Below are 14,925 nucleotides of genomic sequence, written 5' to 3'. Positions count from 1 at the left end.
CCGACAGTGCAGGTGAGGGAGTATGGCCCAGTGCCCTCCCTGCAAGGACTTCAGGGCTTACAACCCAGACAGTGGTCAGGAGGGGCACTTCCATCTGTGGCTGTGGAAGCTCCAGGTGTCAGCGGCACTCACCCACACTCCTCACTCCTCTGACGTGGACGGGATGTTGCACCCCCAGAACATCTGGAGGGTCTGTGACCGACACGAGGAGGATAGGGGGCTGTGTCCACCTGCCTTTGTCCTCGGTTCTGTTCATCAGCTGCCCTGGGTGAGACAGCCTTGAACCTGACCGAGTCACCGTCCTCCCACTGTGGCCCCACCTGAAGGGACGGTTAGGACCCTAGGGCTCACAGGAAGGAGAGGAGCCCGGGGCAGCGGGGCTGACTGCCCACGTGGAATGGGGGCCCGGTTCCTCCCATGCGCTCTGGGCAAACCCTGGAGCCTGGCTGCTTCTCAGGTGCTCTTCTTGTCGGCTAAGGGCACTTGGAAGTTCTGCATACGTTCAGCACGTACCTGCTCTGTGCAGTCTGTGTGCTGTCCCGTGTGATGGACACTGGCCACCTGTGCCACCTGAGCCTCTGGCAGGTGGTAGGGTGGCTTAGGAACTACGTTGGGCATCTGTGATTTGGGTAATTTAAGTAGCTCCATGGGGCGGTGGTGCCTTGCTAGTCAACACAGACGTGGGCTCCATGGGCTGAGACCTCTGATCTTGACCCTCAGTGACCTGGTGGGTCTGACCTGCATCTCAGGGAGCTTGGGTGCTGTGCTGAGTTCCGATCCTGCTCTGCCAGCGGCTCCTTGGGCCCCTGATGCAATGTCTCCAAGCAGGGCCTCAGGGAAGCCCTGGGGGATCCCACTCCACGGGAGGACGAAGGGCGGGGGGAGCCCCCCACCTGTCAGCACGTCTGCGTCTTGGTGAGTTTCATTGCCCAATAACCTTGCTTATTGTAGAAAAACTATACCCCAGAAATGCAAAAAAAAAAAAAACAAACAAACAAAAAAACACTGGTATGCCCGCCACCCAGAAGTATCTTAATTTCTGACTTTCTGGGGGAAATATGACTTCTTCCACTTTCTACCCTGGTTTTTCCCTCAGTTATTGCAAGCATCTCTCCAGGGCAATGAATAAACATTTACGTCACCATTTTCCACGACCACGTAGAGTCCTCTGTGATTTTGCATTTTTGAAGCGGTGTTGTCGGGAACACCGTGCAGGCTCCACAGGGAATCCCGATCCCGAGTCCATCCTGGTCTCCACCCGCCGCCCCCACCCAGGCCACGCAGAGATGCTCCCCAGAATGAGCCAGCAGAGAAGGCCAGGGGATGAGGAGGGAGTGGGGCTCCAGGGAGCCGGGCAGTGGCGAGGGGACAGTGAGGCCTTGAGAGAGACGAGGGACAAGGCCGAGCCCCTGCACCCCTTCCCCCTCGTGGCCGTGCTCACGGGGCTGATGTGCGTCCTGCCTGGTGCTATGATTCTCGTATTCAATCTTCCCGAGGAAGAAACCCCAGGGGACAGAGAGCCGGCTCCCTGCGTGGAGGTCATGGACAAGGCGGACTGTGTGGGCAGTGGTGGGCTGGGGGAGGAGGACAGCAGCCCCTGTACTGCTCTGCCCCCTCGTAGCGTCTGTTCCTTCAACCACGTGAACTGTGAACGTCTCTGGAAGCGTCCACCCTGCCTTGCAGATATTCTAAGCCAATGCCCCACAAAGAGGGTTTTCAGAAACAGCTGCTGTGCGTGGTGTGTTTTCTCTACTTGGTTTGATGGTGTCTCTGTCGCCACCCGCCCCCAGGGTCCTCCTCTCCTCTCCTCTATCTGGTGGTGCGATGCCCACGGCCGCTTGTACCCACAGCACTGCCGTGGATGGGAGGGAGGTGGTACAGAGAGCTGGGCTGTTTTTGTCTGCCCTGTCATTTGTCTGAATTTTTAAAAACCTATTGTAATGAAAATTGACTAGTTATTTTGGTGCCATGTAGCCACAGCTTTGCAGTTTACAGATGTGGTTCCCTTATGCTCTAAAGAAAAATCTGTGAAGATTGTGGGGGGGAACCTTTGCTTCACAGGCACGGTGGTGTCATTTGAAGCTATTTCCAAAGATGGGGGTCCACGCCCAGGCAGCCCTGTGTGGTTTGTGGCCTCAGCTCACACCACACTGCTCTCTGACTGGGGAACTTTCCACTGACCACTCTGGCCACTGGCCACCAACAGACCAGTCGAGAAGTGGTTATCAAAATCCCAGGGCCAAGGGGTACAGAGAGGACACCCCAGCTTTAGGCAAGAAGCAACTAAGGGCAGTGGGGTTGATTGGTGGCCAGACGCTGGTGTCCAGACAGCTGACAGCACAGAAGTCTGGAGTAAGTGGCCACTGGCCAGACGGTTCTGTAGTTTGGGGACACTGTAACCGCCCAGATCCCAGCAGTGTCCTTTGTAAAACAGAAATAACAAGAGAAATAGCCACAGCAGCTATTTCCAGATTTGGAGTAAGAATCCAGCCAGTCCTGGTATTTAAACCCTTAGTAAACTAAAACAAAACCAAAAAACTCCACAGAAGCCAAAAGCCTGAGCAAGTACCCACAGACAGCTGTCGCTTGGGTGCATCCAGACCCGTCGAATGACGCGCATCCGCTGGAGGGTCTGTCCTTCGGCCGCGTCCTCCGTGTCTCTCGGGGGCCTCGGATCCTGCCCTGCCACTGTCGCTTCAGGGTCCCCTCCCCAGACCCCGTGCAGAGGGCCATCAAGGGCAGCTCGGCTGTTGAGCCCAGCCCTGAGGCTCCGAGCGCTGTGCTCCCAGAGTGGACACCGTGGGCCTCCTGGGCAGCTCGTCCTGGTGACCCTGCCTGGCCTCCTTCACCTGGATTGAAGGCTCTGGCCTCCCTGCGGGCCGGCAGATGTGCGTCTGCCCCTCAGCCCTCAGTCCCCAGGTCCCACCGAGCGAGATGCCTCCCTGAAGGCTGCTCGTTCCCTCTCTGCAGCAGTGAGGATGGGCCTTTCCCTTTATTGTTTGGGAGGTGATGCTGCAGAGGAAAGACAGGGATTCCGCAGACGTGGCCCAGCGGAGGGGGGGCTGCGGGGCCCTGGAAAGACGACCCCAGGGACGGCGACCCCCCAGGGCAGGAGCCTGGCAGCCCTGGGGTGCATGCGTGTGTGTGTCCGTGTGTGTGTCTCTGTGTGTGTGTGTGTGTGTTTGTGTGTGTGTGTGTTTGTGTGTGTTTGTGTCTGTGTGTGTTTGTGTGTGTCTCTGTGTATGTCTGTGTCTCTGTGTGTACATGTGTGTCTGTGTGTGTATCTGTGTGTGTTTGTGTCTCTGTGTGTACGTGTATGTATCTGTGTGTGTATGTGTGTGAGTCTGTGTGTGTCTGTGTGTGTCTCTGTGTGTGTCTCTGTGTCCGTGTGTGTGTATCTGTGTGTGTGTGTCTGTGTCTGTATGTGTGTGTGCACATGCGGAGGGCAGCTGGGTACTGTGTGGACAGTGCGTCACCCACTTCCATCCTGGGCCCCTAGAGAACGTCGCTGTTTGCGATTGGAGTGAGCCCCTCCAAATTCACCTGTTTTCTCTCAGATGAGACACAAACAGTCCAGCAGGAAGCTTCCAGCACAGGCTGAGTAGAGGCTCTGATTGGCAGTTTTACATGTGTTTGATTAACCAAAACAGGAGGGACACCCGGGCTTGAGGCCAGGCCCAGTGACGTCCTCGCTCAGATCGGAGTCTAAGGCAAGAAGGAGGCTCAGGGCAGGTCCCGGCCCCAACACCTGCCCTGCCTTGGCCTGAAGCCAGCCTGCAGTCTCGGAACAGAGTGGACTCCAGCTCAGCCTGTGCGCTTCCCACCCAGCCCCGTCCTCCGAAGGTCAAACCTTCACCCAGCTGTCCGCGCCCCATCCCAGAGATCCGCGGGTCTGTGAGGTTCAATCTCCCGTGGAACAACCCAGAGCCCATCCTTGGGGTTTTTCTCTTCCTGTGGGGGACACACACCTGCCAGGAGGGCTTGCCAGGCCTGACCCCCACTTTGGGGGATGATGGAGAGACCCCTGGTAACCTCCCCGTCTCTCCCGGCAGAGCGACTACTCCAGTGACACGGAGAGCGAGGACAACTTCCTCGTGATGCCCCCGCGGGACCACCTGGGCCTTAGCGTCTTCTCCATGCTCTGCTGCTTCTGGCCCCTGGGCATCGCTGCCTTCTACCTGTCCCACGAGGTAAGGCCTCCCCGTGGATCACGCGCACGCGGCTGGTGCACCCAGGCCATCGAGGAGAGCCCGCTCGGGGCAGAGGGCCATCTGGGGGGACTGGGCAGGGGGTGCCCAGCCTCACCCCATCAGGCCCGGGACGCATCCTCTGACAGCGGCCACTGGGAAAGCAGCGGGCTGGGAGCCCGCCCTCCACGCCAGCGGGACTGACCCCGTGTTGGGCGCGGACTTGGTACATATTGGGAACGGAGGCAAAGCGGGTTTGATTTTCTTTGTGAAAGGCTCACACGTAAAATAGAGTCCAGTCTTGCAGCGCTGGTGTGCTTATCCCAAACTAAGGTTCTGGAGGAAACGGCCTGTCTTGGTGGGTAACCGTGACCTCCGTGCTTTAAGAGGGTCGATTCCCAGCCCTTTTTCACAGCAAACGTCCTCCATGTGCCTTCACGGAGCCCAGGTTTTGAAAGATTTCCTCTAGCAAATGGGGAGCCTTCATTCAGAAATCATCTACATTCCCGTTGTTATTAATCAAAGGAAGATGTGTACTTGCCAGTTAAAGCATGAGTTTCAGCATCACCCGTCATCCCCACCAGACGGGAGACAAAGGCAGCCCCTTCCACTGGCCCCAGAGCCCACCGCATCCTCAGGGCACCGGGCTCCCTCTCCAGCGTCCAGGGCTCTCGGGCCAACTGGCCAGGTCTCACGCTTGAAGCACTGATTCCTCTGGGCTTGAGAACAGACCCCTGGCCTCTCACTGCTTCTGGCCGTTGTCTGTACTGATTCGGTTTGTTGGGTGAGTGGAGAGTCCCTTCATGCGTGTTCCTGTGTCCCCTGCCCCCCCTTTCCTGACCCCACGAGGAGCAGGGGGAGGAGAGGACCCACTGGTGGCCCCCTGAGGGCAGGCACCTCTTCACAGGGACACTGAGGGGCCCCAGAGGGCCTTCCAGAGGGACATGGCGGGGCCGCTGCTCTGAGGTCCCGTCTCGAGGATGGACGGGTACGGGGAGGGGTGATGGGGACCGTCCGACACCGCTGGGGTTGGGTCAGGTGGCTGTTCCACGTCCAGCTTTGACCTGGAGGATCTGTCTGAGCTTCTCTTTTGTGACCTTGTCCCACACATGCCAGAGGCCTCTGCCCTGGGGGCACAAGCCGAGGCTGCAGAGCAAGACTCCGGGCTGTCAGGGGCCTGAGAAGCTGTGGGTGCAGCGGGGCCGGGATCTCCCAGACCCAAGCAGTGGCCGTGGTCGCTGCCTGCACCACGGATCGGGACGCACAGCGGGACCCAGACAAAAGCGCATGGGCAGATGCCCTCGATGTGCAGACGGTGTCCCCAGAAGACCCCAGGCCCAGAGCCCAGCGCCCCGTGTCAGCTGCGCCCTGAGCCTGGGTTAACGCGCTGCAAACAGGCAAGAGGGTTTCACCAGAAGGAAGCTCAGGAGGCCAGAGCCCAGAGAACCAGGGCCCAAGTGTAACGTCAGCCTCCCCCTGCATCCCAGTCTTGACACATCGAGGGGTGAAGCGGGCGGCCCACTCCCAGCCTCCCAGCCTGGCCTGCTGACAAACCCCATCACCCCCAGGGGGTGCCCTCCAAGCCAGAGCTGTGCTCTGATTGCCAAGTTGTAGAATGGGACTCATATTTTTACCATGGATTCCACAGGGCAGATGCTCCCTGTTCAGAGAGATGCAAGTGGACACTGGTGTCACTTGTCACCTGCCGGCAGAGGCCAGGTGAGCCCTGGGTAAGCGGGGGCTGGGGGTGGGGGGCGCCCAGGAAAGGTTATCTACGTGCCGGGATGCAGAAGTCATCCCTGGTCTTGGCTGCTCCACGTACCCTGGGGCAGGCCTGTCTCTGGAGCAGGGCAAGCCGTGCACAGCATCCTTGCCTAAAAGATGGTAAATATAATAAAAATCCAGCCACAGTAGAGGAGACTGGCATGAGATCCTCCTTCTCAGAAAGTAACGTTACCCTTCACACCTTAAGAGCCTCCTAGGGCCTCCCTGGTGGCGCAGTGGTTGAGAGTCCGCCTGCCGATGCAGGGGATACGGGTTCGTGCCCCGGTCTGGGAGGATCCCATATGCCGCGGAGCGGCTGGGCCCGTGAGCTATGGCTGCTGGGCCTGCGCGTCCGGAGCCTGTGCTCCGCAACGGGAGAGGCCACAACAGTGAGAGGCCCGCATACCGCAAAAAGAAAAAAAAAAAAAGAGCCTCCTAGACTCGGGATGTTTAATACCTTTGATGGGAAAGGATTCTGATCATCTGTTAACAGCAAATGAAACACTCCGTGGAGGCCGCTGGTCACATTCTCGGGGGTGAAGAGCCAGCATTTTGAGGCCTGCGGGGTTGCCTTTGCTGCTGGAATAAGAGAAGGGGCTCTGGGGTCCCCGGCCCTCAGTCCCTCTTTTTCTTGTGCTGTGAGCATGGACCCCTCGGTGGACACATCTCCACGGGAACTCGCGGCTGAGACCCTGGCACGCGGGTCCCTTCAGGGTCAGCATGGTTCTGGGCTGCACTGCGGGCCCAGGAGGCTGGCACATGGCGCTTCAGCCCAGCCCTGAGCCTGCCAGGCCTTCTGTTCGTGCCTCTTCAGCCTGACTGTAGACGCAGGAAATCGGAATTGTCGGCACACACGTGGGTCCCCAGGTCAAGGGACACCTGGAAGGAGACGTGGGATCTTTTCTCCAACAGATTTTATGATTCGAAAAAGGCCTCAAGGAGCAGTAACAGTGGTGGTAAAAGTGTCAGAGAGGGGGGCAGCACCTGCCCCTCTGGGCCCTGGCCTGCGTTGAACACCGCACACCTGCCTTCTTGGGTGGTCCTGGCCAGCAGTGTCGACAGCTCCAGCTCAGTTAGAAAGGCGTGTTGTCTGGCCCACCAACCCGCTACATCACAGCCACTGTGGGGGGTGGGGCGGGCGTGGAAACGGCTTTTGAACAAGCCCTTCCCCTGCTCCTGATGCTGCTGTAGTCTGAGCAGTTGCACACGCGTGATCTCATGGGAAGTCCGTGACAGGGCACTGCCATCACGTCACTTTGTGGCCATGGGATCAGAGGTCAGTGAAGGTGATGGCGTCCTGAGGCCAGACCTGCTGGCGGTGGGCCTGGCCCCTGGCCTCAGTGTGGAGGCCTGAGGGCAGCGTTTGTCCACAGCTTCATTTTACTCCAGTGCTAATCATTTGGTCCAGCTCCCAGTGCAGGCAAGTTTTATACACTTTTGATAGAGGAAGGTGTTGTGTGTAGTTTTGGTGGGTCCACCCCGAAAACAACGCTCTGAATGATGTGGACGATAGAAAGGAACCCAAATTTGTTGCGCGATGGCTATGAGCTAGTTGATGTGCCCACTTTATCTTATTTAACCTTGGCAATGAGTCTGAAAGGTGGGAATTTATTATCCCCATTTTATGGACGAAAAGACTGAAGTTTCAAGGGATTAAATAACACAGAAATCAGAGAGGTAGCAAGTATGGATACATGATGCAAATATCAATGCTTCTAACACTTCAAATCCAAATTCCTGCAATATAACTTTGACTTTTATCTGCAAACAAAAATAGAAGCACAGTTCTCGCTTCTAAGTTTTCTGTCCCCACCTGCTTGGAGGGTGAGGAAGAGAAGCCTTCTAGACGGCATTGGGCGCCTACCTGGGCACCTTCACCAGCGGGGCAGGTGTGAGCTTGAGACTGGAGCTGGAAGACCCTCCCCGACTCCCCAGCCCACCTCCGCTGCCCCGAGGCCCTGGGTCTGGAGCTCGCGCTGGCAGGAGGCCTGAGGGCTCTGGGCACTGCGTCGGCCTCAGGCATCTTCTACATTTGAGCATCTTTTATGTCTTGATTTCATTTCCTAAAATGTTTCTTTCCTTTCTTAACTGCACTATTATAACTGTAATTAAATGAGAAAAGGGAATTAAGGGTCAGATTATGAATTTTATGAATAGCACCAGCGTTTCAAAGTATTCTTTAATATTTCCTAAAGAATCTGTAGCTGTCTTCTGCAGAAGGGTCACTAGTGGTATCATCAGAAGCAGAAATCTATATTTCTTCTACAGAGACTGTGTTCCTCTTACAACAGGAATGTTTTTTAATTAGAAAGTTGAAGGCTGGGTTGAGGAACTTAGATTTTCTGTCACTTGAATTCCCGTTCCTTCCAGCGCCGACAGGAACTCGCCCTGGCTCTTTGCGTGAGTGGCCTAGTGCAATGGGACAAACAGAACAAAGCCCATGGGAACCTTATTCAGACTCAGAAGTGGCATCGCCGTGTGAATAAAGGGTGGAAAGCCCCGGGCCTGGCCCTTCGAGGGGCTCGCCGAGTCCCGGCTTCATGTATGTCTGACGCAGAGACCTGCACACCCGTGTTCTGTTCAGTCATTTCGTAAAGATGAACCATGTGGCTTATAAACGTGGCATCTCTTGAGGGTGTCCAGGCCCAGCTGGGAGGAGTCACCATGACTCAAGATCAAGTCAAGCTGCTAAATGCTCTGGGCACGCGCCCTACGCAGGGCTGTGTGCAGCCAGCACGAACCCCTCCTCCGCTGGGCGCCCTGGAGACAGTGCCGAGCTTCCTCTTCTGAGCTGCCCACCAAGGAGGGGCTGCCACCAGTCGTAGGCTGAGGGCTCCCCCCAGGAGGAAGCAACAGAGACAGAGGTGACCTGAGGGGCCAGGGAAGACAGGGCAGGGCCGGAGAGTCTTGAACGCAAACTGGGGTCGGTCTATTAACTGAGCGTTTTAAGCCAGAGAATAAGGGTGGGAAATACAACAGCATGAAGGGTGGTCAGAGGACACTGCACGGAAGCAGCATGCTCTGGAACAGAATCAGCTCAGAGCAGAAGATCCTTTCACAAGGAAGCAAGCAGACACGTGTGTCAGGCACTGCGGGGCCTCTGTGGATTTCTGCTGCGCAGCCTCCGGGTCGCATGAGACAGAGGCAGCGAGATGGGCCGGTCACCTCCCTCCGCCCTCCCATCCGCCAGGAGCTTAGTTACAACAAAGCCTTGAGTGGCAGATGCCTCAGATGTTTTTAGGAGCTGTCACCTGTCCATCTCTAACCATTCATCTCACCAGAGAGACCAGCATTTCCACGTTCTCCTAGCTAAACCTTGTCACAGACAAAGACAGATTTTTGAAATGCTCATTTTTTTTTTCCAAGTTGTGTGCTTAGAACAGGTGCCTTACATAAAACTGGACCCCGTGTCCTCCACACACTGAGTGGTGTGGTTTATAATCATCCATAGGTCTGGAGGAAATGTTTGATGTATGTCACCATGTACCTCTTTTGTCCTCAAGTTCATGATTCTCGGATGCCCCCTGATTTATAGTAAGTTGCGTCTGTAAGCACTATAGCCGATTCAGAATTAGCACAAGACCCAACTTCATACGTGAGAGTCACGGGTCCTCTAACAGGTGGAGTTATCATCTGGTTGAGCAGGGTAACTAAGTACTAAAGCCACGAACTCTGCTGGAGTCACAGAGGAGGACCTGGCAAAGCCCGTTCCAGCCCCAGGAGGTGTGGAGAAGCAGGAGCCATGGGACCACCTGGGAAGAAAGATGCTACCAAGGGGGCAAGGGGGTGGGAAGGATTTGGACCAGGGCCACCTCTCCCCCCAGGGTTATGGTGAGGGAGCGGCTGGGCTGCAGGAGCCCCACCAGGCGCGGGAATGGCACTGACTTTGCAGAAATGGAGTATAAACATGACTAGAAGGATGGCCCAATATATCAGATAGATACATTTTCACCTGTATCCGGAAAACATGCAACGCAGCTTAATGGTCATGGAGCGATGCCCCTCCCCCTCCCCTTATCCTTCTCCCTCCTCCCCTCATCCTTCTCCCTCCTCCCCTCATCCTTCTCCCTCCTCCCCCTCCTCTCTCCCTCCTCCCTCATCCTTCTCCCTCCTCCCCCTTCTCTCTCCCTCCTCCCCCATCCTTCTCCCTCCTCCCCTCCTCGCTCCCTCCTCCCCTCATCCTTCTCCCTCCTCCCCTCATCCTTCTCCCTCCTCCCCCTCCTCTCTCCCTCCCTCCCTTCCTTCCTCCTCCCTCACTCCCTCCTGCCCCATCTCTATCTCCCTCTCCATATGTGTATTTGATACGCTGATTGTAGCTTCTGAGAGCTGTTTTGCAACTTCTGGATCTAAACAATTCTGTATAAATATTAATGATCCGGTGCAGCCAAGACAAATCAGATTTCTGATCTATTTTCCTTCCTCCGGAATGCATGCTGGAGTTGAGTCACTGATCTCAGCTTGTTTTGGTGGATAGATGAACAAATGCATCATATCTGTTCTGTTCCCTGGAGTGTATTAGATGGATTTTTTGCAGTTATAGTTTATTCATTGTGTCAGTAATTAGTATCTTGATTTTGTGATTATTTGTCTGGAGGAGAGAAACCCGTGCGTTGATTGTCCAAGGGCAGAGCCCACACAGTGCCTGGGAATCCAGAGTTAAAATCCCAGCGTGTGTTACATTCTTCCCTCTGGCCTCATGCTCACCTCAAATTACGTTTGCAAATGCGTGATCTTTTTGCTTTTAGTTGATGTATCTAAAGCTGTAAGGACATAGCTCCTAAAAGCATGGTTGGTCTTTTCTTTCACATCTCTTCTGAGATTGAGGCGCTGCACAGGTCCTATGACATCCCGAGGACCAAACAAAAGGTGCAGTCCCAGGAGCTCCTGCTTCTGTGCAGTGGCCCGTGGCTTCTGTGGCCGTGCCTCTGAAGGCTGAGTCCAGCCTTCCCAGAGCCTAGACACACTTAGCTGAACATGCCCTGGTCCATGACAGACACCAGTCTCACCACAGGTGTCCCTGGATGCAGCCACGGGGAAGGCCAGGCCACTGATCCATCTCACTGTCTGCAGCACGAAGCATCACCTCACAGGCAGGACAGCACCTCCTGTGTCTGGACTCACAAGTATAGTGATGCCAAAAGAACACAGAAATTCGGGAACAGTTGTGATGAGTCACTGGTTGATGAGCACATCATAGATTCTCGTGGGAATTAGGGCCATTTGGGGTACATCTCAGATGTTTTGATGTTGACAATAATGAAATTTAAGTCTTTCTCACTGAGAGAGACCCCTCACTGGACTACCTCACCCATGGGGCCAGCTAGCTGTACATGGGAGTCAAAAGTACTGATGACATTACACCTGCACCTTGGCTGTAAAAACTGGTGCAGCGAGAGGACGGGACCCTGGCTCAAGACTCTGGTGGGCTGCTCTCAGCAGGGCCCCTCTTTTCTTGCTTCCTTGGTGAGCTTTGGCATTTTCTGGCACTTGAGGGTTGCATGAACCCCAGACATAGAGCCTAGAAGATGCTGAATTTAGAGCTGGAAAATGACCTTGAGCACAGCATGTACTGTGACCTGCAGAGCATGTGTGTAAAGCTCCTCATCCTTATTTTTCCTTCTCTCCTTTTAGACAGGGGATTCTTCATTTCTAACCTTTGATTTTATTTAAATGATTGACACATATAAATAGGAAGGAGTCCTTGAAACACAACTGCAGCACGTGTTTACTTTGATCTGAGCTTTGCGTTGTGGTGATGTCCACACACACACGAGGGCAGGGTCGAAGGAGCGCCACGTGCTCAGCATGAGCTGGTTGGGGAGAGCTGTGGAGCCGGCTGCCTCCAAAGTAATTCAAAGATAAATGATGAAGCAGCGAGTTCTTAGATGCCATGACACAGATTGCTTAGGGGATGCAGGAAACAGCAAGACGTGTAGGTGGAAAGTATCCTTTAGAACTGGCCCTGCGCCAGGAGACAGCAACAAGCAGGTGGTGAATTTGGCCCTGAACCCTTCCCATCCCCCATCCCCCATCCCGGCCCATCCATGGTTCTCCAGGAAGTGCCACAGTTTGGGTCCACTTTGGCCCCTCTCAGTCCCACGTGGACAGCATCACCCCTCGAGGCCCCAGCACTGCCTGCTTCATCCAAACTGAGTGGAGGTTTCAAAGCCAGCCTGAACCCCAGAGCTTCCCCATTACCCCCATTCTGCCATCACCCCAGCCTCCGGCCACTCCTGCCTCCCTCCAAGACCACCCCCCACATCCCAGGCCCGCACTGCCCACCACCACCAGACTGGGTCTCAGGGGGTCCCTTCTTGGTCACCAAGAGCCACAAGGGCTTCCAAGGTGTCAGGGATGGTTTACAGGCACAGAAAGTACCAAGAACAGACTGGCAGTGCTTTGTGGTTCTCCCGGGAATCTAAACACAGTGGAGACGTGGTAAGTCCATCTTGAGACCCTGCCCCTAGAGCTCAATTCTAAAATGATTCTCTGCATTCCTGAGATGATTTTGCATCATTTTGCCTGGTCCTCAGAGGTGTATAAAGTGCCTTGCGTTCCTCCGGAAATGACATGCAGGGTTTGAAAACCAAAATGGAGCTTGTAAGTGAACAAATCTTCATCCAGAGCCATCTGCGTCCACGTAAGGATTCCTGGGCCTTGCCCATCAGGGGCGCTGAGAGTGCATTTGTGCCTGTCCCATCGCACAGGGGGCAAGTGCTGACCAGACCTGGGAGCCTGAGTCCGCAGCAGGGAGCCTGAGTCACGCTCTGCCCACAGAGGGTACAACTGATCACTCTGGCTCTCAGGCTGATTTTCAGGTAATTGGAGGGGTGTCTTGCAAGGCCCGATCAAAGTGAGGTTTGATTTATTATGCATGAATGTTGGATGGGGGGTGGGGCACAGAGTTCAGCTGACGCTCTGGAGTCTGAAGGCGGCCGGAGCCCCGAGGGTTGCAGGTACCCTCAGTACATGTGGCCACGCTTCCCGAAGCTGTCCTGTGGCATCCCCGGAGGCCAGAGCCCGGGGTGCAGGGAAGCACCCTCTGCAGCTTTGCCTCCCAGAGGTGTGTTTGTCCTGCGGCTGCAGCTGCAGCAAGGGCAGGAGCTGGCAGCTCAGCTCCGTGGTCAAAGGGCTGCTTCTGTCCTGGGCCGGCTCTCAGGCACGGTTCCTGGAGGAATGTCTGGAATCTGCTCCCAGGCCTGGACCTGCAGGTGCTCAGGGTGTTCTGGGCACCTCCATCCTTGGCCTAAGAGCCTGTCATGAGAAAGGCCAATTCTTTCTGAAAATTCTTTGGTGCTCCTTGTCACCACCTGGGACCATGGAGGCCCTGAGTATCTGGGTTCTTTTCCCCAGAGGGTGGCCCTTCCCCAGCAGACAGGAGCCATCTGACTCCAGCTAAGGACTTGGGGGTGCGGGGGTGCTGTCTTTACTCAGGAGAGAGGACTTAGCCCTTTGGCACCAGGACAGAATCAGATGTGCCCCCAAACACCCTGCCATCTCATCGGGAAGACTGTGACTCTCTGCCGGGGCCCACCTGCTGCCCTGGTCTCCCCGCAGGCGTGGGAGGAGATGGGACGCCCCGGGCCCGACACAGGCTCCCGGCGAGCTGTAAAACCAAAGAACGGCCCAGCCTGGGCAGCAGGACATAAAAGTGCTCTTGACGCAGCCTTCACTAACCTGCAAGATGATTTACTTTATTTCCCAGTAACTTAACAGAATTCAAAAGCCAGGGGAAAGGCTTAAAGCAGAATCCGCTTTAGCTATGTTTCTAAATATATCTAAACTCAGAGCTCTTCCGCCTCAGCTCCCAGCATAGGATTATAATAATCGTTTGTCATGGTCAGAAAGCTTGGCTGAAGGGTTTCAGCTCATGGGGGTCTGTGGATGGGGCGCGTTGGCCACGGGGGCGCTGCAGTCCGGCTGCATCTCCAGGATGTGGTGTTCATGGTGCGTGGCTTGAACAGGAGTTTAGTAAACACACTCTGTCTGCTTGGTTAGCATAAAGACAGAGACAGGGGAGCAGGTCCAGGAACCAGAGGCCTGGCCAAGAGAGCTCTTCCCCAAACCGCCCGCTCTTCTTGGCTGAAAAGAGGCGCTGTGAGAGGGGCTCATCCAAGTTCCTAGGCTGAGATTCTGTGGTGATCAGGGCAACGAGTCCACTGAGACCTCGGGAAGCAACGAGGAAATGGGATGAGGAAGGGCTGCTGGCCTGCGGGAAACAGTCAACCCTCCTCGGTCCTTCCTGGAGGTGGTCAGGGAATAAATAAGACAGACCCACGGTCAAAGTCCTAACTGACAAGCTGCTGTCGAGGAGGAGTCCGGCTTCACCCATTTAAATGCTCAGAATAGAGTTCTTTATTACACTGAGATTAATGTAACCCAACGGGCATGTCGGGGAAAGCAATGAACAGAAGGTAACAATACCTTACAGCCTGGATCCTCAGATGTTGCAGCAGTATTGCTCCCAAGGACTTCTGTCGTCTAGAAGTTAGTGCTTTATTGTCAAAGGAGTTCTTTCAGTGGCCTCCTTTCATAAACGAAAGCATATAGTCGAAATCAGCCAATGAGCTGTATGCATTTATCAAATCCTTAACGACGTTAGTATCTTAAGTAGGTGAGGCAACTTCCTCGCCGATGTTTTAACACCTGTTTAATCAGCCACACCTCAACACCCTAACTCCGAGGGACAGAGCTGGGAAGACACCTCGTGGGGACACAGCACGAGGAACCCCTCACGTCCTGCTCGGGGACCCGCCGAGCTGGCTCCTCCCCTCCAGGGTCTCCCCTCCCGGGCGGCTGTGCAGCAACACAGGACACAATCACCCCCACACGCCGTTCCTGAGATAGGCGCCCACTTCCACCCACCTTCACCCCCGTCTCCTCCTGTCCCCAGAGTCCTGGACGTCCTTTCAGCCCAGGGAGCTCGGACACCTGGATCGTCTTGCCCTCCCTGCCCCCCTCCTCTGGGGGGATT

The 14,925-nt window shown here is 55.5% G+C and overlaps 1 protein-coding gene across 2 annotated transcripts in view; it reads left to right on the top strand.

The window, feature by feature from the left end:
• The window catches only part of SYNDIG1 (synapse differentiation inducing 1), a gene marked incomplete at its 5' end in the record, with an annotated part of 49,628 nt that overhangs the window by 19,189 nt on the left and 15,514 nt on the right, over positions 1 to 14,925 (top strand). Inside the window, one exon of one of the 2 annotated variants that reach the window (XM_082645333.1) lies at positions 4,053 to 4,190. The exons of the other annotated variant lie outside the window; for it this stretch is intronic. Coding sequence (XP_082501459.1) covers positions 4,053 to 4,190 — 138 coding nt within the window. The remainder of the gene's footprint in view (positions 1 to 4,052; positions 4,191 to 14,925) is intronic. 2 annotated transcript variants of the gene reach the window in all.

This window comes from Mesoplodon mirus (assembly GCF_964341445.2).
Source record: "Mesoplodon mirus genome assembly, chromosome: 15".
NCBI lineage: Eukaryota > Metazoa > Chordata > Mammalia > Artiodactyla > Ziphiidae > Mesoplodon > Mesoplodon mirus.
This window is presented reverse-complemented; position numbering and strand designations above follow the sequence as displayed.